The following is a 23,257-nucleotide window of genomic DNA, read 5'->3' as shown; positions in this document are numbered from 1 at the left end:
GCCCTTTTGCTCGTAGATCTGCTATTTTCAAACAAAAATCTTGGAATTAAATTTGAAATATTTTTTGAAACATTTTAACAACACAAATCTTGTATGGAGGTCCCTGGCATGATTAAATGTTTTCAGATGGGGGGTCCGCAGACAAATACATATTATTTTGGGGGTCCTTGAAATGAAAATGTTTGAGAACCACTGGTTTAAACAACATTAGGAAACAAGACCAAATAAGCAAGCACTTAGAAACAAGCCCCCAAAAAAATGCAACCCGCAACTACCAATATTTACAAGCAACTTTACAGAAAAACAAGCCAAAGGCGCTTATAACAAGCGGACATGGCAACGCTGAATGTTATGCACAGAGTTATAATATATCTAGAGGGCGGACTGCCCCGCTCCCACCTATTAACTTCAATGAAAGTTGCTCACAAGCGCATGAAACACCCGAAAGTACCGCTACTACATAGATTGGCTCCAATATCAGAGCCAATAGAGCAGGCGCACTAACGTTTCACACGATAGAAGCATGCGCAGTAGAATTATAAATGTTGAAGTCTTGCAATACCAGATTTGGCCACCAGGCTTCAGTAGCTTCAATAATCCTCCGTGGTTCTAGGCAGGGGCTTGACGTTATGCGAGCATGCGAGCATGTGCGCGGGGGTGTCACGTGCCATAGAAGCTTCTCCGAGACCCCGGATGCGGCATCACGACGGTGTATATTATTTCCACATCCTATCGCGAGAGATGACTAGAGGAGTGCATAGACGTCCATCATGGCAGGCAGTAAGTTGGTTCTGGAGGGCAGAATAAGTATAAAGAGCTTCTTGCTGGGACTCAGCGTGCTGCTCATCCCCATCACCAGACTGTGCTTCGGACACATCGACTGGGTGTTCGACTATCTGACCGAAACACCGGGTAAAATAGCCATCTGTGTCCACATAGCTGTCATCAACGGCCTCCTGCTGCTCCTTTACAGAGGACCTCTGTACCAGGTGAGACCTATTATTATAAGTGCTTCTACCGTCTGTGTCACACAAAGATGATTTATATTTATATGTATTTATCATTTCTGTTGCTGTCCTCTGTTAATCTAGTCATAATATGACATTTCATGTCGTCATTTTATCTGACAGTGACAGCTCTCATACAGCTCGGTTGCTAATGCAGCTCTAGCTAATCTATTGGGGCTGAGAAGCTGTGCATTGGATTCTAATCTGCAGTACTTTTCAGTGGTGTAAAGTAACTAAGTACATTTACTCAGGTACTGTACTTCAGTACAATTCTGAGGTATTTTAACTTTACTGGAGTATTTCCATTTTTCAGTACTTTTACTTCTACTCCACTACATTTCAAAGGCAAATATTGTACTTTTACTCCACTATAATTATTTGATAGGTTTAGTTGTTGTTTTGTAGATTTAGATTATTTTTTACAAAACATACATTAACCACTTCAGCCCTATACATTTGCCCTGAGAACTTGTGAAACGGCCAGGACATTCTGGATAATGAGTACTTTCAGTTTTACTTGTAACAGAGTATTTCTGCATTACAGTATTGATACTTTTACTTTCCCTTTTCCACCACTGGTACGTTTTTTTTTAACTTAAATTAAGAGTTGCAATACCACAGAGTAGAAATGATCTGTTACACTTAGAAGTTGTGCATTCAAAATGTTACTTGAGTAAAAAGTGCTAATGTATTGGCATAAAAAAAGTACTCATTCTGCAGACTGGCCCATTTAACAATCTTATTGGATTGTAATTAGTAATGCTTTAATGTGTTCATGTGCTATAATGTTGCAGCTAGTAAAGGTGGGAATGACTTATGCAAGTTTCCTAGGGCGTTGTGGGCATCACTTCCTGTCGATTTTATCAGGTATCGGTGATCAAATCGACAGGAAGTGATGCCCACAATGCCCTAGGAAACTTGTGGATATAATAATAAAATCATAATTTATCAGTTAATCAATGCATGCTTTGTATTACAAATCTAAATCAGCTAAATAACTAACTAATGCAGTCAAATAATTTTAGTGGAGTAAAAAGTACAATGCTTGACAACATGGAGAAAATCGATATCATGATTATATTAGTTAATATCTCCCAGACCTGCATTAGTTAAGCTCATTATGTGGCTTGAGTAGGACATAGACAGCTGTCAGACTCTGCTCAGGATAGACCACTAAGCCAGGGCAAGCTTCTCATGGCTGTATTGCTCACAAAGTGGACAGGCTTAATGCTACCTTACCTATTGAACCTTAAGCTTTACATTCCACTTAATTCAATGTGGCCTAGTAATCAAATGGCTTGAATGAGCAAATATTTTTTTATAGCTGTTTTGGTGCGATCTCTCCTTTTTAGGTTGCTGTACGGGCCTGCTTCCTGGGTGTTACCTTTGGGTGTGGCTTAATCATCAGCTGTTCACAAAACACGTGGACCCATTTTGGCTGGTATGTAATATTTCAATGAGATGGTCGATTGAGCTGTGTTCACAGACAGTGGTGAAAGTGGATAATTTTTCCCACCGCATTGTTTCACTGCCTCTCATCTCCATCCTCTTAAACATTTGATTGTTCTTAGCATTTTCCATCATGATACTTATTCCATACATCAGTCTGTTCTTGACACGTTTCCTTATGTGGAGGCATTTGTTTGACGTAACTGTATTTTGTCAGGTGCCAGGCTTAAGTGGTTAAGGGTTTAACAGAGTGATGCCATGGTGACAATGGTAATGGTTGCCTTTCATCACAAGTTGATGGGAATAGAACAGTATGTGATCTGCTTTGCCAAAAATCTATTATTTTCTAATAGAAAATTATGCGACTCCAGATAAGCAGTTGAAAATTATGCCATGATTAGAAAATAAAAATGTGGAAAGGCTCAATGGGCTTCATTTTTGTCTTTTGTGAAATGTTCCTTTTCGATATGTGATGCAACACTGGTTGCACTTATCACGTTGAAGCATGTCAGTTTGAACTAAGTGCGTTCCTAACCGTCACAGGTACATGTGTTCGTTGTCGTTCTTCCACTACTCGGAGTACCTGGTGACGGCCGTCATCAACCCTCACAGCCTGTCTCTGGACTCCTTCCTGCTCAACCACAGCATGGAGTACACCCTGGCCGCCGTGTCATCGTGGATGGAGTTTACTATCGAGAAGCTCACAGTGCCAGGTAAATGCTTTAGCAAAAGTAACACCGATGGTGGATGTACAGTATGGTCCTTGAGGAGGTGTTGTGTTCAGCAACTCCCCAAGCGTCTCAATGCAAAGTGTTGAACTTGTAAGCTTGTAGATCCGCCACACGACACCATCATATGATGATAATTGTATATTGGCTTCAGGCTTAACCCATTCAATCCGGGAACGCATCTGTCACTTTAGATTTCTTTGGCTATTCAAAAATAGTTGCGAACGCAGCGGAAGGAGGTGCGCCTTCGTAAGTGGAGCTTACTATGAAACCGTGCTCGGCTTGTGTGTGTGTCTGTCCGTCTGTCTGTGTGCAGTATTGTGTGCACTGCCTGCACTGCCTCTGTGCAGCCGCCAGAGTGCACTACAGTGTGGCTGAAATCCGCCTGCCCCTGCACTACAGTGTGGCTGAAATCCGCCTGCCCCTGGGTGACTAATTGCGAACGCAGCGGAAGGAGGTGCGCCGAAAGCGCGCCTCCGCGCAAGTGGAGCTTACTATGAAACCGTGCTCGGCTTGTGTGTGAATCTCTCTGTGTGCAGCCGCACTCTCATTGGCTCGTGCCCCCATGTGACTCACGTGGGTGCACTGCCTGTAAGCAGCCGCCAGAGTGCGCCAGAGTGCAGGAATTCAGACAATGCTCTGATTAAAATGCACAACAGCCTGCCACACACACACACACAATGTAAATGTTCTCTCCCCATCACGGTGAAATAACACGGATTACAAGTCCGTAAATACACAATATTTTCGAGCTGCGTTCGCTTCCAGCGATCGCGCGTCTTACTTGTTACACTCCTCTGAGAGAAATATAGCAGCTACAGTAAAAAAATAACACATCTAAAAGCATCTAGACGAGTTCAGCTATTGGGATATCTAAGAATTCCATGTCATTTGTGCATATTTCAGGCCGGATGGCAAGTTGAAAGTGTTCGCTTCCCGCGTTCGCGCGTCTTACTTATACAAGCTCATATAGCGCGGCATATATCTATCTATCTATCTATCGCCATGAGCTTGTATATCTGCTATTTTTGAATACCCAAAGAAACCTAAAATGACACTGATGCGTCCCCGGTCTTAAAGTGGTTAAATGAACACAGGATTTCACTGTGACTACTGTTGAGTCTAGTATGAAAGCTTGGAACCACACCACACATACCACACATGCTTTTTTGAGTGGATGAAATGGGTTCATCTGCCTCTCTCCCTCCACAGAGCTGAAGCACCTCAACTGGCTCAGTGTGGTGGGTCTGCTGATGGTCGTGTACGGGGACTTCCTGCGCAAGGCCGCCATGCTGACGGCCGGCTCCAACTTCAACCACATCGTCCAGAACGAGAAGGCCAACAGCCACGTCCTGGTCACCAGCGGCGTCTACGCCTACTTCAGACACCCGTCCTACGTGGGCTGGTTCCACTGGAGCGTAGGAACACAGGTCAGTCACACGGAACAGAGAGAAATGTTAAAAGGCTGAGCAATGGGCTGCTTCAGTGCAGTACTCTTTTGCAAAATGTGCAAGTACCATTTAAAGCTGCAATCCATAGCAAAGCCGTAACTTTTATGTCCTACCTGACTTTCTACCTTGGGTCTCCTGTGTGAGACATGAGAGACATTTCTACCACTCAGCCAAGAGGACGGTCCCTGCTTGGCCTGGGGAGCTATTGCCCTCATGAGCTTTAGACTGTACTACTTGTCAACCAGGAGTGGGTCCTACCTGACACCGGGGGCTACATTTCTCAATGGAAGAGTAGGGAGACCCACCTCCAACCACTACGTATGGTTGTTTATTATATTGTTCATGTATTGTATCCACATACTCTAACCATTGCAGATCAGTTAAAAGAATGTTTTGGGCGCAAGAAGGCGTTTTATGAGCGGAGGAGCGTTTGGATATCATGTCAGTGCTCGCATGGAGCGTTTATTGGCGCCCGCAACGTTTGACCTATCGACTGTTGCTGTGTTCAAGCATCATGTCATCTGTGCTATTAGCACAAATAGCTTAGCTGAAACAACAGTAACAGTCCGTTAATAACCGGGTTGTCAGACGTATCCAGGAGGATCAAAGTTAAATTAATGAGCAGTTGGAACTATTTTCAGCTTGAAGCGCTCAGAGTTGTCCACAAAAAACACTGGATGCCGAGAGCACTGAGGAGGCACGCACGGCGCTGGGAAGATGAGCGCTCCTGTGTGTCTTTACCATTATAAAAATGCATGGCAGAAATGCTCTGGCAGCTCATAAAACGCTTTCTGCGGACGCGGCCCATTATTCATTAAAATAAGCTATCGATTGCAGCTTTAACCTTATATGAGCACAAATATTAACAGAATGTATTGCTTTAACCTTATATGAGCACAAATATCAACAGAATGTATTATAATCGCACCTCACTGACCTGGTGCTTGTTCCAACGTTCCAGGTGATGTTGTGCAATCCCGTGTGCATAATTGGCTACACTCTAGCCAGCTGGCGCTTCTTCCGTGAGCGCATAGAGGAGGAGGAGCTCACTCTCATCCATTTCTTTGGAGAGGACTATGTGGAGTACAAGAAGAAGGTGTCCACAGGGCTGCCTTTCATTTCAGGCATCCGTGTCAACTAGGCACTCGGGAGACAGGCACTTGGGAGACATACACACTTGGCTAAATGGCACTAAGAAGGGGGGGGGCGGCCCTGCCCGGCGTGTGGGTATGGCCTTGGGAGCTGCACCCCCAAGGGGAGGACCCTGGAGCTTGCAAAGACCCAGAAAAGCTCTTTGCCGCCCCCTTCCCTGCCCAGACAACTCTGATGGTGGACAGTAGCTGGGTTCCGTATTCCTCTACCAACCTCTTAAGTCTAAAAAGACAAAAACAAGTCATTTAGAAAGACATGACAACCTCCAGTACAGTACCTGTGTATTCACTTCCACATATTCTGTCTGTTTTTTAGGTTGATTTGCTTTTTACCCCCCCCCCATCAGAACACTTGGACCTGGCTTGACGTGGCTCAGTATGCTACTCGGCGGACCTATCACCAGAATAGCTGGTATCTTCGCTTGTTAGCAGGATTTGGTTCAGTTTACTTGACACAGCTGGAATTTGAATGGCTACTGCCTCCTTACATGTTGTATTATTGTATTTTTAATTTCATATAAAATCCGCGCACTGAACTGAAAGTGACTTGACCTCCTACGTCTGCTTCTCACTTAGGACTTGTGTTACTATGGTAGACAAGTGGATTCAGGTAAATCTTTAAGTTGAAACGAATGAGTCAACCAGGCTTATTGTAGTGTTTCAACACACACAGCTTTCTCAACTTCCTCTTCGCAAACCCCACACTATCTATTCAACTAAAGCCAGATTTATACTTAGTTGTGCCATAGTGTGTAGTGCATTGAAAATGGCAAATCTACAAGCTCACCCGTGGTGCAGTGCGACACGTTGTTAGCTTGCAGATCGGCTATTTTCGGTACACAAAGCAATGTACAACTAAAGGCCAGTCCACAACAATGAAACTCCTTGCAACAAAACCCTTTTAAGGCCAGTCCACACCACTGCAACTCCTTGCTACTACTTGCCATCATTATCCCCAAATGGCACCAGGACTGACCAGTCTGCAACTGGTCAGTCCAGACCTCTGCAACGGTCTCTAACACAGTTTTGTTGCAAGGAATGCGTTGGTGTGGACTGGCCTTTACGTATAAATCGGGTACAACAGTTTCTATTAAAAGGTTTCGAGATTGTGTATTACGAAGGGGGAGATTGGGCAATCGGTTCATGGTTGTATGCGAGGGTGCTGCTGTGAGGGAGGCATAAGTTATGATGTATAGTTATGGATCACTCACAAGCTGTGATGATTGTGATTATGATAATCAGAAAATAAAAATATCCAAGGTAAGTTGAGTTCATATTGGCTGCCTTTACATGTACACAGTATGGATGGAACATTTAAACACGAATTTTTATATACACGAAAATAATCATAATACAATAAAAAACTCATAAATAATATAAATTATTAAAATATTGTATATAATTGTATCTCATACAATTCTCTAGCAGTGTTACACCTTTGTTCTGTTTTTCAAAGTGACTTTCAGCAGTCTCAGGCTGGATTTAACAATTGTTTTATTCTAATATGGGACGCAAACCGCTTTAAGGTGCAGACTTGCACCGCTAGTAGTGACCGCTGAACTGCCTTTACTATGTCCAGGGCTGCGATACTTTATCCTGTGGGATGTATCCAATGTATGTATCAAATATCCAACAATATTACTGGCTACCACAGAATCTATATGTCAAATCAAGCAGCGCGTTAAGGGGCAAACCGATCGTATTGTAATCCATGTAGAAACCCGGTAAGCTTCATTGCATTTAATGCCTTGTCTTTTAAAATAAACAAAAGGCTTTGGTCTGAGACGTCTAGGAAACCACACGGAGGGTGGAAAACCTTTAACCAAAGACAGATGACTGCTTAATTTTATTGCACGTTGTTCACCTCGTAGGCTCTGTCTGTAAGAGACCTTGAGACGGCTTCATTCACTGCATTCAGGTCTGGAGGTCAGTTGCACTACATTTATGACACAGATGCTGTGTCCAAGGCTTGTGATGTGCTCTGCAATGTCAACTTGTATAAATATGACGTCACACTATGTTTAACCGCATTTAACCACTCAACACCACGTTTACAAAAGAAAAGCCCATCTCTATTACACAGTATCTGCTATACTGACTCCTATCCTGGTTTTACATTTAAACGTGTTCGGGATGTGCTGTTCATGTACAGTACAATTTTAATAACTAGAATTACAACCCCTTGTGTCCACAAATAAACAGGTTTCTACCTATCTTTGCTCCCCTTCTAGCTAGTGATGTTACACATTAAATTCCTCAGTATTAACTTATCAATTTTTAACTCTTGAGAGTGTACAAATGTAACCATTACGGGGCCATTTGGTTACATGTGTAACCAACAGTCAGGATATTGCAGTGTAAGGTCCTTACAAAAACAAGGGTGTTGCAAGCCAAGGTGATTATTCTTGATCATTTTGTTCAGTTTTTTTTCCATGCGGAAAAATGGGATAGATGACTATAGTGAATATTAAGACCATAACGGTGCACATATAAATGTAGCCATTGATGACATCTCTTCCTGTATTGTATAATTTTTACTTAACGCTGTCATGGACCTTACCCCTGTTTCCATATTCCAGAATTTTACACCAGGGGTGGTGCACTGGGGTTTTATTGTGACAGTTTCAGGCTTGTGAAACGTTGCCGCTGTCACAGGCAAAGGTGTGGTTACATGTGACATGTAACCACACCTTTGCCTGTGACAGCGGCAACGTTTCTTAGTTTTTTAAATTTTGTCGCACCACTTTTTTGACGGTTCTGCCTCCTGCTGTAGTGGGGAAGGTGGTGGTCGCTCCTCACTATAGAGAGTAGACAATGCATTGAAACACTCCGCTTTCTCCGAATGCATGAATTTGGCGTAAGGGGTGAGGGGAAGCCATGCTGTTATAGGACCCTGTTTTCCTTGTGCAGCATTAGTAGACATGTCAATGTAAAGCTGGAGTGGCACTTTTCATTTCACTTTGTCAAGTTCGACGGTACTTCTGCATTTGGAGATGCTGTATATTATCAACTACCGGACAAGCTGGGCTTTGTCTTGCATGGTAATGTGAAACTGTCACAATGAGACTCTGTCCTCTCTTCCTATTGTAGTTTCTAAATCACGTCCAAAAAAGGGGCCCTGTCTAGAAACAGTTGCATTTCTCATGTTGTGATGTCCTCATTTTGTCTCAGTACTGATTTAAAATTTCTGCTTCTCGTTTACACTCACTATTCTTAAAAACTGACCAAAAGATGCAGTCGTAGGGATGGAGTGGTCCAGAGAGTAGAGCTGCACTTTCCCCGTCCCCCTGCTGCCCTCTACTCTGGCCCCTCACCACCTTATTTTGTGTGTGTGTGTGTGTTTAGGTAGCCAATAAAGATGGGAGCAATGATGGGCCTCTATAGGTACACATCTTATTGATCCAATCATCTTAATGCAGGAAGTTTGCGTGCACTGGGGCCGAACGGGGGGTTATTTATTATATTTCTTACACTGACACTGTATTTGTAGCACACATGTATTTGTGGAGAGCACTGTATAAAGCCTGATTTATAATTAAGGTCCTTGCATGTGCCGAAAATAACCGATCTACTGGCTTGTGAGCTTGTAGATTGACTATTTTGGCATGTGACGCTGTTGTATGACGGAGGATAAATGAAGCATTAGGCCAAGACACAGGACCAATTTGAGTTATGCGGGTACGTATACTTGTCAGATGGCTGAGACACATGTGGACTGCTGTTCCCAGCATTATACACACCCGAGTTGATCCACACAGATACGTTGCACTGTTTCATAAAACTTTATTGCATTTAAAAGTAGTATTTATCACAGAGACTGAAGAAGTGACAGTGACCCTGGGGCATTCATTCACAAGACAGACTTATCTTGTCTGAAACCACTGCGGGCCTGTGAAATAAAACTTTGACTTGAAATAAAATAAAACCTTTCTTGTAAACACCTTGTCCTGCTTTCTGACTTATGTTTTGAACATCATAATGTACCACACTGCAGTGATTCTCAACTTTTTTAATTTGAAGGACCCCCTCCAGTTTGATATGCATCGATTAGACCAAGACCAGAGATATTATTTTTGTCTCTAGGACCCTAATCCACTGTAAAATCCCATAACTATGTGAAATCCTCTATCTTAACTCTGAAGGTCCTTACACACCGGGGTGATTTTTTTCGTGCGAATAATACGCTTTTTTAAAAAACCTTATAAAGTCAATGCAAGCGTACATGGCGCGAAAAAGCGGAGAAGCGAAAAAGCGTCTTAATTATTCGGAACGAGTCCGAATTTTGCGTATATTCGCACATTCGCCGGTGTGTAACCGCCTTGAGAGTGGAACTAAATGGACATGTAGGAGTCCATCTAGTTTCATTTGTACACTGGGTTACAGATCCATAAGGGTCCATTTGTTTCCTGTCCGTTGGCCACAAGTCTTGCCAACAAGTCCTGTATTCCAGAGGGAAAATACACCCAAAACACCCAAACACATGCTATTACCAAATTAAACATTATTGTCATTGTACAACAAATCACAATGTTTTACTGTGGAAGCAAAAAAAAAAAAAGGATTTGTCATTCAAATCATGTTCTTGTTTTTGACCTAAAATGTATGTTTTAGGTCAAAAACTTTTGACCTTTATGTTTTAGTTTCAGAACATCAGACTGATTTTGAGAAAAGGTTACACTTAACAAACAATTACACAATCAGGGTTTGGGGGTAAGAAATTATAACCAATGAGATAAATACACTTGCTAGATTACTCACAATAAATTGTATGGTATTGATTTTGATAATAAATCTATACTTCCTTACATTTAAAGCCTCAGAAAATGTTTAAGCTGTGGCCAAGCCATTTGTGCTTTAAAGGATATTTCATCATATTTCATGAAATCGATTCTAAAACTAAGTAAAATTAGAGTTTTATTTAAATAATTTGTTTGCATGTGTTCATCACCATGTCTGTATGGTGGACTAAATATCAGTATACACTATTGAAAATACAAATGGTTTTGAAGACAAAAATGAGGCAAAACAGCCCTCTTTCAAATAATTTTTGGACAGGTTGGGACTATTTGAATGTCTTTTCTACAATGGGACATGATATGGTGAAAGGAAGGTGTGAAGGAATCTTAGCAACTCAAGCCATGGTGCTGTCTTCATAGATCTTCAGCATGGCCTCCGTGCGGTCATCTTTCAGTTCTTTTGGTGCCTTTAGCCTGCAAACAAGCAGGGGAATAGACACAAAATATTAAATGATTTTAAAAAGTGAATTTGATGTGAATCATTTGAAAATTCAAAGTTAATGTGTTTAAAAGCTGCAATCCTCTTGCATGTGCGGTAGAAGTTCTTTAATACAGTAGACCAGTGTTCAAAACCCAGGCAGGACATAATTATTAAAAAATTGAAGCTTTGTTTAAACATTAACGTACACAGCCCACAAGAGTTGCTTCATATGGATTCAAAATTGACTCAAGATCTGTCTTATGTCTTTCCCTGTCTCTATGTATATATTTTTTTCAGAAATGTCAATATCAGAAAATATAATCTAAAAGCATCACTTGGATCTCATAAAGATGTAATATAACCTGTACCCAGTTACTTTAATTCTAGCATTCAAAACATTGAAGACATCATTGTATCTACACCTATAAATAGCTGCAAAACATGTCAGAATGAGAATAATACAGTCACGAAAGCTATTGCATTATGTTTTGAAGTTGGGGAATATTTATGTCCCAATACCTTGGCTCAAGGCGTTCCTTCACCTTGGCAATGGATCGGATGTAGGGTCCAATCTGTTTGGCAATAGTGGTCAGGTATCTGTTCTCTTGCTTTAACTGCAACAGGTCATGTAGCTGGGCTGTTATGAGATGAGTATGTTGAACATAAATTATGTATATGCAATAACTTATATACACAATAATATCCTGTGTGCATTTGTAACTCACAGGTTCATTTGGTTACATTTGTACACTCAGAGTTAAAGGTCATATTGATAACATTTTATGTAACTTATAATAAAAGCAAACATCAACAGAGCTTTTAAAATAGTATGGTTTACTTTAAAATCAATAATATAATATATTTCCCAAAAATAATTGATTGTGATCTACTGTATTAAGTGAAAAAATGTGTGAGGTCCAAAATTATTGTAAGCTGAAGCCGTTTTTTGTTGTTTTTTAAATAAGGAATCTTACCTAGTGGCTGAATTTTGTCTATAGGACCTTTCCATTAACACTCAGGATTTTAATGTACATTCCTGTAAATAGCAGGAATGTTTGGCCTCAGACTAGCAGAATGCGAGCCAGTACCTTCGTAAATTTCCTGCTCATTGGCAACCCTCTGAAAGGTCTCCTCCCAAACCTGATTAAGGGATGACAGAGGAGATCAACAGGTGAAACAGTTGATCTCACCGTAAAATGAACTAATGCCAGAAGGGAAGCATCTTCTCCCCCACTCACCTCCTCAAACATGGCCCTCATCAGCTCCACGGAGGAGTACTGGGAGGAGATGTGTCTATCCATCTGCAGAGAGTGATCCATGATCTCTGCCATTACATCAGTCTTTATCAGGGAGTGGTGCTTGGTCAGATCACGGTGGATCTCCTGCACCTGTTCCTTTAGCTGCTGGAGGGACATCTGCAGCGCCTGGTCCGATGGACAGACAAGACGGTAACAGATATGTTTCTGGAGCGACACGGTAGTTTGACCAAGTATAAATGATGCTTTACAGTGGAGTGAGTGGACTATTCAACTACTGAGGAATATGAAACCCTTTAAGTTAGGCTATTTCAACAATTCAAGTTGTGTGAGAACAGATCTTACAAACAAAGGAAGGAGTGCACACCAATGTTGTGGTGGCACTGACCATGGTGAATAAGATTTAAGTTAAAAGAAGAAATCCCACAGCTCATAGCCAAATGCAAAACAATACATATTTAATAGGCAAACCAAAGTTCTGACTGACAAAGTCTTCTTTGGTACTCTTATGGCAGTTCTGGCAGCAGTTCTGGCAGCTGGATCCAAAAGGTGTCAGAAACAGAACTTGTTTCATAATGTTCAGATCTAAACCACAGAATGTTGCTAGACGGTATCAGACAGCATGCATGGATATTAGCACCTTGTAGCTGTTCTCATAGCTGCGGCAGTGATTGGCGAATGGGGTCTCTCCGCCTTCGGCCAGGAGGACCTTGGTACTGATGTACCGGTGGGAGGTGGGTTTCCTCACCCCAGACGATGCCAGGGACAGGTCACTGCCAACAGGGGAGTGGCAGGGTCCTGACAGCGATGGCTGGAGACTGAGAGAAACGGGAACAAAATAAACGTCACATGACATTCATTGCCCATCTTTAATTTAGCCAATTGATTTTGACGATATATGATGGTCTACCAAGGCACCACATCATCATATAGGCTACATACACAATCTGATTGTGTAATGTATGTATATGTGACTGTGTATGTATGTCTATTTGATATTGTGATTCGGGTGACGTATGCAGCCTTTGCGTAATGCTATAGCTTTTTATAGTATGTTTACATTTTTGGGGCTTTATTATTAATTGGCTCTATGCCGTATTGTACTTAACACCTTCGTTATCAGAACTCACAGCCCATTGACGTTGCCCATACTTAATCCAGAGCCACTGCCAGCTATGGACACGGAGCGTCTCTGACCAAGCAGCAACAAGGACTCCAGGCAACGAGCGAACTCTGCACGATACTCTGTGTTTACCTGAAAAGAGAGTTGTACAATAGACACTAAATCAACAACAGACATTGCGACTGCACCAAGTAACGCTAGACTAACAAAAGCTATACCTCAGGTCATGTTTTAATACATTTATTTTCCAATTTTGCTGATAGAAATAATTGTTCTAATTTTGGTAAGCCACAGTGTAGCCACGCCCCAGCGAGTGAGCTGCTCGCTCATTCAATACATTGTTTCTAATGAAAGTTTCTCCAGACCTGCATTTTATGAGCAAGATTGGAGGGCTGGCAACACGAGACTAGATCCGTAGGTGACCCATCTATAAGAGGTTCTGTCTATGTGTGTGTGTGTCTGTGTGACTTGAGATAATCTCGGAAATTATCAGTGTCAAATATCATATGCACACTGCCAGTAGGCCAACTTAAATCCTCCATTCAGTCATAGGTCATACATATTATAAAGATGACTGGCGTCACAGGCTGGCAACATGAAGTATGAGATACAAATTTGAGCCACGCCATTCCCATGTGGATCCCGAGATCCACATGATTTGATTCCTCATTATTCCCCCACCTAATAACCTCGATGATATTTCCTCATAATAGTCACAAGTTCAGATCCTGTCTTTTGGTAGATACCTTGCTACTCTGTGCCGGCCTCAGTCTGTGGGGCAGCTTGACTATCTTCTTCAGCCGCTCCATCAGTTGCTGTGTGATGAACACATCGGTTTACTCAATGCACGTCATCTTCACAGCTGTACAAGTACCAATTCAAATGCACCGTTGCTTATTAGACTTACGTAGCCCATATCCAGAAACTCAAACTTGTTTGCTGAATTCTGAAAAGCGGAACACGTGACCAGGTGAACCTGGAAAGACGAGAGGATTGTGTGTCTGTTGATGTTAACAACAAAGTTGATAGGTGCTGAGCTACAGTCAGTAGACTCAGTAGTATACGTACTGTATATAAAAACCAAAGGAAGTGGAAAATAGTGGCACTGCAAAAACAAAAAATGCTAAACTTGAGCTCAGGTGCACATTTACATTAGGATAACTTGTTAGCCTGTTGTAGTAGCCTAAAAATAAAACATGAGCATCTGAGCTAAAGTGTGCCGCTATTTCCATTTCCTTAGGTGTTTTTTTTTAATGGTTTGATTTATAATCTGGCATATAATGCACTTTACATTTGGGTAAATCTCAAACAAAGTGCTAAATGCTTGAATGATTAATAATTTTACTTAAGAACTGACTATAGTATAGTCACTATACAGTAAAATCAATAGTGTTCATTTAATTTGACAGTATGCAGGTTACATTTACATGTGAGGGTTAAATTAAAACTCAGTATTCCACTGTGTGGTGCATTGGGCCAGAGGGACATTACTGTATATGTGCAGGGTATTATTAACACTAGAGGAGGACTTTACCTGCAGGGTTGGCAGCAGAGCAGCCAGGTGAGACAGCTGCTCTTTAAAAGCTCTCTCTTTCTCTTCATGCTGGCTACAAAACAGTAGTATTAAGTTAGTGTGGGTGGGTGGTTTATGAGCATCAGAATGATTTTTACGTAAGTATGTTACTATGTACACTATCAAAATGACGCAAGTGTTAAATGCAACACCTGTTTTCCAGTATTTATACTGGCTACTAACCTCACGTGAAGGTGGCTTACCCGTTTCCTGTTCCGGTTTATTTTCCTATAATTGGCTTGGGTCCTTACTATGATTCCGGTTTAAATCTGCTGCCAAGCCAATCAAACAAAGCTATATGTAAAAATGAACCGCAACAGGAAATGGGTATGCCAACTTTGGGACACTGGGACTACAGATATGCACAGAGTAGTCTTGCGTAGCCAGACAACTATTCCACAATCTCTGATTGCAATATAGAGTCCTAAACGGAAGTATTTGAAAATTGTGTGAGTCAACAGTCTGGCTAGAGATGCTTGGAGCCTATTGACCTATGGTCCAGTCTAGAGCCCACATTTCGTATCTGGTCATTAGCGCACATGCACACACAAACACACACACGCATGCATACACGCATGCATACACGATTTCCGTATATCAGCAACCTGCAAAGCGACTTGATCTCAGTCTAGCTACAGCAAAACAGAGCCAAAACAATCTTTTTTCTATGTCAGTGGTTCTCAAAGTGGGGTCCGCCGGGGAACCCCAGGGGTCCTTGAGAGGGTTCCATGGGATCCCCAGCTAAAAGAAATTGTGAATAGAGCATCAAAATAATTGTAAACACTTTAACACTATACACTGGCTATCAGGGATTTCCCTCTAGCATGGTCGGTAAATGTTTGGTCTCTCATGCGGGGGAGACCCGGGTTTGAATTTCGGGTCTCCATCGGAGACATAACCTATCTATGGATTGCAGCTTTAACTGCAGCAACACTTTAACCCTGAGTTGTGATTCACTGAGCCAAAGATGAGTGTTGGAAATCAGTAGATCCATCTGACCTTCGAGCTGTTTTCAGCAGGATCTTCTTCCTCTCAGCCAGTTTCTCCTTAAAGGGCGAATAAGGAATTTATGTCAATATACTGTAGTTCTCACCCAAAAATCATGATGTCTTTGTCATTCATGTTGTGGCAAGCACATACACAATCCACAATTTGTTTCTTGAACTATGACATCTGCCCTCTAATACTATGTCTATGAGTGACCCCTTGTGGTGAGACACTCAACTGCCTTTCAGTTTAAACCTCACCCTAGGCCTGATTTTGTAGTTTGTTTTCCACTTCAGGTGAAAAACTACAGCAGATTGAAAACAGAGGTGGTCAGAAGATGTTCAGATGCTTCCTGTCATGCTGTAATTTCAGTGCTTTGACAGACTATCTTTCTGCATAACTCCAGCTGTTATGAACTTAGTTCAATCACATTATGTTTTAATAGTACTTGGGCTCACCTGGAGATTATTGAACAACGTGCTGATGGCGCTCTCCTCATCCTCAACGTTGGTTCTCACCTCGCCGATCATGGCCTTGAGCAGGACGATGGATTCCCGGGCTAATGTCTGGAGCTCCTTGACTGCCTGATCAGGTTATGTGTGATAGGCATGTGCTATTATTAAGTATGGTATGGTATTACATTTATTATTAAGTTTGGTATCAAATTAAATGCTGGTATAAACAAACACAGCCATCAGTAATATCATAGTTGAAGTATTTGCACATATTTGTTCTGGTTTGAATAATTCTGAAACTCCAATAGTCATAAAAGTGGCATTTTGTGTTGAATTTGGAGAAACAACTCATATTAGTTGTGTTGGGCTATTTATGTAGATCTTGTATGATTTGTTTATTTCGTACAGTTGACAGTTTGTGAATTTTGACAATAAACCAGATTTGCAGTGGGGTTTGAATAATTTTGAGCGCAACCCTACGTACATGTATACATAATAAAGAATAGTGACAGTAACATAATTGGGCTCTCCCAAGAGATGGAGCGCTCTAATAATCAGCTGTATAAATCAATCACAAATAAATCCTGTACTATAGCCAAGAAAATGAGCAGTCGCCTTACGATGACAGCTTGGTCCAGTTTCTCACAACCTTGCATATAGGCTGTTTCGATATCAATGCAGTATGCCCGGTCCTCCCTGAGGGAAACAAACACTTATTAAATAATACATACAGTATCAATATAAATTGATATTGAAGCGCACGCGCGCGCACACACACACACACACACACACACACACACACACACACACACACACACACACACACACACACACACACACACACACACACACACACACACACACACGTATATTATGCACACAGACTCACACTTGCATGTCTCTGAAACAGTTGATGCACAGCATTGACTTCTTCTCTGTGGAAAACATAATGTACAGCTCCTGGTGGAGGGCTGAGGAATCACAGAGAAAACACAACCTCAGACTCAGCTAAATGAATGGACATAAAGGGTGGATCTGCATCTGTCTGTCTGTCTGTGGTGATGAGAAGAATCTAAGTAGTAACAGAACTTGCAGGCAAAACGGAAGTGCTCAGGAGGTGGAGATCTGCTTTATTTTCTACTCATTTTCACAGCTTCTGACATATACAGACTGTGCATTTGTCTTCCGTGCCTCCGACCAAGTGGAGCTTACTATGTAACCCTGCTCAGGTTGTGACTCTGTCTGTGTGTCTGTGTTCATGCTCTCATTGGCTCATGCCCCCATGTGACTCACATGTGACTCACATGCGTGCACTGCCTGTAAGCAGCCACCCGAGTGCGCCAGAGTGCAGGAATTTAGACAATGCTCTGATTACAATGCACACACACACACACACACACACACACACACACACACACACACACACACACACACACACACACACACACACACACACACACACACACACACACACACACACACACACACACACACACACACACACACACACACACACACACACACACAATGTCAATGTTCTCTCCCCATCACAGTGAAATAACACGGAATACAAGTCCGTAAATACACAATATTTTCGAGCTGCGTTCGCTTCCAGCGTTCGCGCGTCTTACTTGTACTATAATGTGTTACCTCCAATCCTAAACAGTAAAATCATCAGTGTAAAATGAACTCTGAAATCTCTGAGTGAAATTCTCTGGATGTGTACAATGGTTGTGCACTGGAGGATGTGAACCCACCGCACTTCTTGTGGGTCTCCTTGGTGCGCTTGGCCAGTGAGACGATCTCGTGATGAGAGAACATCTTGGCACGGTGGGTGATCTCCCTGCAGGCGCCACACAGCGGCTGGCAACAAGTGTTGCAATAATACATTGTATCCACATCCTACACACACACACACACACACACACGCACACGCGCACACACGCGCACACACACACACACACACACACACACACACACACACACACACACACACACACACACACACACACACACACACACACACACACACACACACACACACACACACACACACCAGTGTCAACTTTGTGGGACTCATGAAAATACTTCAGTAGCCAACTAGCCATGAGGTCCGAGTACTCACTTTATACATGACCTTATTATGGGCATGTCATTATAAGCAAAAAAATAAGACGATAAAAATAGCTAACCTGACCTCAAGTGTTGTAAGCTTGTAAATCGACTATTTTCACATTATTTGTCACACTCGCACCTGCTTGTTGCACGGCACATCACATTGAACACACTTGTTCGTTGCACTGCACATCACACTGAACACACCTGCTTGTTGCACGGCAAATCACAGTTGGCACACTGAACGGCCTCCTCGCTGTCTGTGGTGCTGTCCACCAGGAACTTGAGAAAACGGTCTTCAGGGGGTAACGCACTGAAGCCTTTTACTGTAGATGGTTGTCTGTTAGAAGAAAAAATATGTACACATCAGCGCACGTACACACACACACACACACACACACACACACACACACACACACACACACACACACACACACACACACACACACACACACACACACACACACACACACACACACACACACAATAAAACCCTATCCTCTGTATTTGTCCAGATTCCTTTTTTATCCTGATAGTGATGTTAAGATAGGCTTGATGGAGTCAATAAGATGCTTTACCTGCCATCTCCCTCCCTAGAGGCTGAGGTCCAAGTGAAATAAATAATGTAGCATTTTTGCAATATCATGTTTTCTAGGTTTTTCTTTTACCTTCTATTTTTTAAGAGTCAGACCAATAGACTGCAAATCCATGCACTCAAAAATTCATGAACATGCTCAGAGGGTGATTCCATTACCTGCAATACCGATACAGAGTACCGATCCGATACAATGCGTATATATTTTTTAAAGAAACTAGGAAAATAACAATTCCATTAAGAGTTGTTAAAGTGCAGCCACAAGTTAGTAAAATAATAATGTAAATAGTACAGTAAGAGTATAAAACAGCAACATCAACTGAAGTATTCAAAGTAAAGAATAATTTTCTATAAATGCAATATCATAGCATACTCGCCGATACCGATACCAGCATTGTACGCAGTATCGGCAGCTCTAATCAGTACAGTATCATGAATAAGAACAACAAAACAAAAAAGTGCTTTTCATCCAAACAGAAACAGAAAATCTTTCTCCTGTGGGCCTCTCAGTCGGATGTATTCTCTTCATCGACTGCCAAGTTTTTGTTCTCTATATCTCTCCCCTTCCATTACCAAGTGTTTCCCAGGTCTCCATAGATAACATGTCCACAAATAGCTGCAAGCTCAATCCATGGATTGATGTCAGCTATAAATATAACAGCACATAATCTACTACATGGAGACATATAGAGGCCAAAATCTCCTTCAGTCAAATATTATGTGGACATTAATTTATATTTTAATGACTTGGTTTGACAATTCAGGTCTGCCAGTGCAGACTGACAATTTTCTGTTAAGAGTTTTAAAGCCATATTGTTGCTTGGTGGTGTAAAGTAATAACATACAGTATAGCTTCTGGGATTTTCTTTACTCAATTTCTCAACAAAAATCACATTATCTTCCATGTTGGGCAGAAAGCTTGCATCTCCATATTTCATCTCTTGTTTAGTTTTTTTGTTTTCAAAAATGAATCTCATATTTTATACTTCATCGTGTGACAGTGCAAAGTTTGCGCAAATAGCCTACAAGCTGATAACGCATCACAGCACAGCACATTGTGAGCTTGTAGATCTGTGATTTTTGGTGAAGAGATTATAGACCCCTGGGGGACACCAGTCAACAAATGATTTAGAGTTTAAATGGTTAATAATATAAGATGACGACAACAACAACAACAACAACTCATTATTGATTGTGCTATTGTTGTGTTTTATAGACTTGGGATTGCCGAAAACACAAACACTGAGTGTGAGGTTCCCAGTGACCTCATACAGCCCTCACTCTTACATAAGATAATGTAAAACTACTACACTACTATAGGCTGTAAACACTATGCTGAACTAGGGCCGGACTGGGACCAATATTCAGCCCTGGCATTTTGGTCTGAACCGGCCCACCACCACCCTGGCCGTTTTGTCAACGGGGGGGGCAGCCTGAAAAAAAGGTTTCACTGTTTTAGCCCAGTGGCCCTATGTAAAGCATAGGCCACCACCTAGGTTGCACATGAACTCTGCAGCATCCCAAAAGCATCCCAGCCCAAACATTAACGTAACTAATAATTGAGCCACGCGGCTCGGAAATGACCGTAATAATCCTAAAACGGGAGCCCAGCGGCCCACCGGGCATATGCCCGGTATGCCAAATGGCCAGTCCGCCCCTGTGCTGAACATGAGCCTCTGGTCACGGCAGAAAACTCGTTTTTGACCATACTAATGAACCCAGTATGATTGTTTTGTGTTTAACTTCATTTCTTCATGACCACAAAGGCCTCGCTCTAAATGTTAATGAATGAATGCTAATTAAATAGACAACATGCAAGTGTGTACAGTTTTTTCTTCATATAAAAACACATCTATGTGAAGACATCAGCTAGCCTTACTGTAGCTCCAATCCAACACAGTGGTGGATGTACTCAGAATCTTTATTAGATAAAAAAGTAGCAATATGCAATAATACCGTTAATAGTAAATGTCCTTGAGTAAAACTACAAAGGTATCGACATCAAAACATACTATACTATATACAGTATCAAATGTAAAAGCACTCATTATATAGAAGGTGGATGTCACAAACGTAAGAACAAAGCGAGGCTCGCAACTCACTTGTTGAATGCTCCAAAGGTTTTTTATTTGTGTCAAACAGCAGATGACGTCACAAACGTAACATCCGGACTTGCAAGGAGCACCGTTGCTCTGATCCGCACTCCACTTGGCACAAACACTGTTCAAGGGTCTGCCTCACTCTGCCATGACAATATAGTCACACCAACGGCCATGTGTGGCCTCCAGGGGACCCTGGGGGCCTCAGGTGCACCAATGCTCCACGCCGCACCAAACTTGACAGAAACACTGTTCTGGGGTCTGGCATAAGTCACACCAGAAAACCCCAAATTGCAGTACAGCAGTGTTACAGCAGTGTTTAACACTTCAAATGGCCATAACTCTGTGACCATTGCTCTGATCGGCGCAATATAGGACAAGATTTGAAGGCGGCCTGAAAATCTAGTAATCTAACTCTTCAAAGAAAGTAGTAAACAAAGCTGTCAAATAATTGCAGTGGAGTAAAACCTATTTGTCTCTGAGATGTAGTTGAGTAGAAGTATTAAGTATTAAAAAAATGGGAATACTCAAGTAAAGGTAGCCTACCTCACAATTGTACTCAAGTAAAGTACTTGAGTAAACGTACTTACTTAGTTACTTTCCACTATTGTCCACAACTTCCATACTTCAGAATCAACAACATTTTTTTTCCCCCAATGTTCTCAAGCTCACAACGCATCACCATGTGATGTGCTGTGAGCTTGTAGATCTACTATTTAATAGATCTACTATATAGTTTTAGTCAGATCTTACCCACACAGTGGACAGGTGAGGCGACCATCCACAGCCCTGCCACGGAGACAGCTGGCACAGAAGGTGTGGTAGCAGTCCAGAAGACAAGGCTGCTCGTACTGTTCATGACACAACAGGCACACCAAAGGGTGACAACTGGCACCGTCTGAATCATACAGGTTTTCCAAAGGACAGAAGATTCCACCAGACATCTGGAAATACTGTCAGTCAGATGAGGAAAGAATTCACAATCAATAATTAGATGCATGAAACATACAGCCAGTTGGCAAAATGGCTGTATGTACAAAAAAACTAAAACTAAAACTAAAAAAAATATCTTAGTAATAGTAAAACATGATATCTCAGAATCAATTAATTCAATCAATTATCCATTAATCAACTCACAGGACTGAGCTGCAGGCATTGTTCTCACTCAGCTGTCACACTAAACTAAATAGCCAAAGAGAATACAATACCTTAGACTCTGCCAAGTCCAAGACATCATGTGAATCATGAATAACGTTGATATATTTACCTCAGCTCTCCAGTTGCCACTGTATGCCAGAGGGTCCCTGAGTTGACTGAGCCACGACGAGGATGCAGCTCTGGCCCCGAAGTCAAAGCCAGCCAACTCTTGGTTCTGGGTGTGTGTTCGTGCACGTGTGCTTGCATGTTATGTGGCCATGGAACAATAAGCAGTGTAACCTGATGACAGGCAATCAGATGCCTCATAACTGACACTATAGTGACCGAAATAGGCATTGCCTTTCTCTGACCACCTCCAACGTCTCTCTCTAGTGGTAATCTACATGTACTACACTCTCATAACAAGGTCTAAGTAGAAAGGTGCGATCAGTAGTGCGCAGCTCTCCACCAGGAGCCCTAGCTTCCTCCGTCTTACTTGTCTGAGTGGTGCATGTGATGACAATGTTTTGGGGTTGTTGCACGGGCACGTTGTCAATGAAGATTATAGCATAATGATTTATATATATTCTTAATGAATTGAATACACAGGACCACAATGGAAACAAGCCCCCAGGGTTTTTTGTGTTATCCTTCTAACAATCATTGTAAACCGTACCTCTGTTCAAATTGCAAACTGTTAATAAAGTATTCAATCAATCAAATTAATTTATGCTCACACAATGTTATAAGCAACACTATCGTATGAAGTTGAAGTATAAACAAGACCAGGAGACCTGGTTCTGCCAGACCCAGAATGAAGCTGGAGCTTAAAGGGCAAGACCACTTTGGTAGAGGTTTGGGTTGTGTAGTTACCTTGCCATGATGTAACTCCAAAGGTGGGCAAGAAATCAAAA

General features: G+C 41.9%; 2 protein-coding genes across 2 annotated transcripts; one reads left to right on the top strand and one right to left on the bottom strand.

Annotated features, from left to right (window-relative positions):
* The first annotated feature begins 751 nt into the window (after window positions 1-751).
* On the top strand, window positions 752-7,617 carry icmt (isoprenylcysteine carboxyl methyltransferase). The gene is made up of 5 exons (XM_080443766.1): window positions 752-989; window positions 2,360-2,448; window positions 3,000-3,169; window positions 4,397-4,614; window positions 5,597-7,617. Exons 1-5 carry the CDS (start codon window positions 771-773, stop codon window positions 5,774-5,776), a joined length of 876 nt encoding a protein of 291 aa, XP_080299892.1. The 5' UTR covers window positions 752-770; the 3' UTR covers window positions 5,777-7,617.
* Window positions 7,618-10,445: 2,828 nt separating this feature from the next.
* rnf207b (ring finger protein 207b) lies at window positions 10,446-22,509 on the bottom strand. Its single transcript, XM_080444106.1, has 17 exons — window positions 22,474-22,509; window positions 21,960-22,159; window positions 18,720-18,852; window positions 18,155-18,299; window positions 17,287-17,368; window positions 17,018-17,093; window positions 16,401-16,526; window positions 15,955-16,001; window positions 14,917-14,989; window positions 14,290-14,358; window positions 14,129-14,197; window positions 13,390-13,514; window positions 12,900-13,077; window positions 12,242-12,427; window positions 12,092-12,143; window positions 11,523-11,640; window positions 10,446-10,996 (listed from the first exon to the last, which is right to left on the bottom strand). The coding sequence occupies exons 2-17, from the start codon at window positions 22,148-22,150 to the stop codon at window positions 10,918-10,920; spliced, it is 1,749 nt and encodes a 582-aa protein (XP_080300232.1). The 5' UTR covers window positions 22,151-22,159; window positions 22,474-22,509; the 3' UTR covers window positions 10,446-10,917.
* Window positions 22,510-23,257: the final 748 nt, after the last annotated feature.

Source organism: Gymnoscopelus braueri, assembly GCF_963280865.1.
Source record: "Gymnoscopelus braueri genome assembly, chromosome: 12".
NCBI lineage: Eukaryota > Metazoa > Chordata > Actinopteri > Myctophiformes > Myctophidae > Gymnoscopelus > Gymnoscopelus braueri.
This window is presented reverse-complemented; position numbering and strand designations above follow the sequence as displayed.

Excerpts from the sequence above, each read along its gene's own strand:
- icmt (XM_080443766.1), top strand. The coding sequence starts at position 771 with ATGGCAGGCAGTAAGTTGGTTCTGGAGGGCAGAATAAGTATAAAGAGC. Across the intron at positions 2,449-2,999 it reads ACGTGGACCCATTTTGGCTG|GTACATGTGTTCGTTGTCGT; the intron begins GTATGTAATATT and ends TAACCGTCACAG. Across the intron at positions 3,170-4,396 it reads CGAGAAGCTCACAGTGCCAG|AGCTGAAGCACCTCAACTGG; the intron begins GTAAATGCTTTA and ends CTCCCTCCACAG.
- rnf207b (XM_080444106.1), bottom strand. The coding sequence starts at position 22,150 with ATGTCTGGTGGAATCTTCTGTCCTTTGGAAAACCTGTATGATTCAGAC. Across the intron at positions 17,369-18,154 it reads GGAGACCCACAAGAAGTGCG|CCCTCCACCAGGAGCTGTAC; the intron begins GTGGGTTCACAT and ends GTGATTCCTCAG. Across the intron at positions 17,094-17,286 it reads TGTTTCAGAGACATGCAAGT|GGAGGACCGGGCATACTGCA; the intron begins GTGAGTCTGTGT and ends TGTTTCCCTCAG.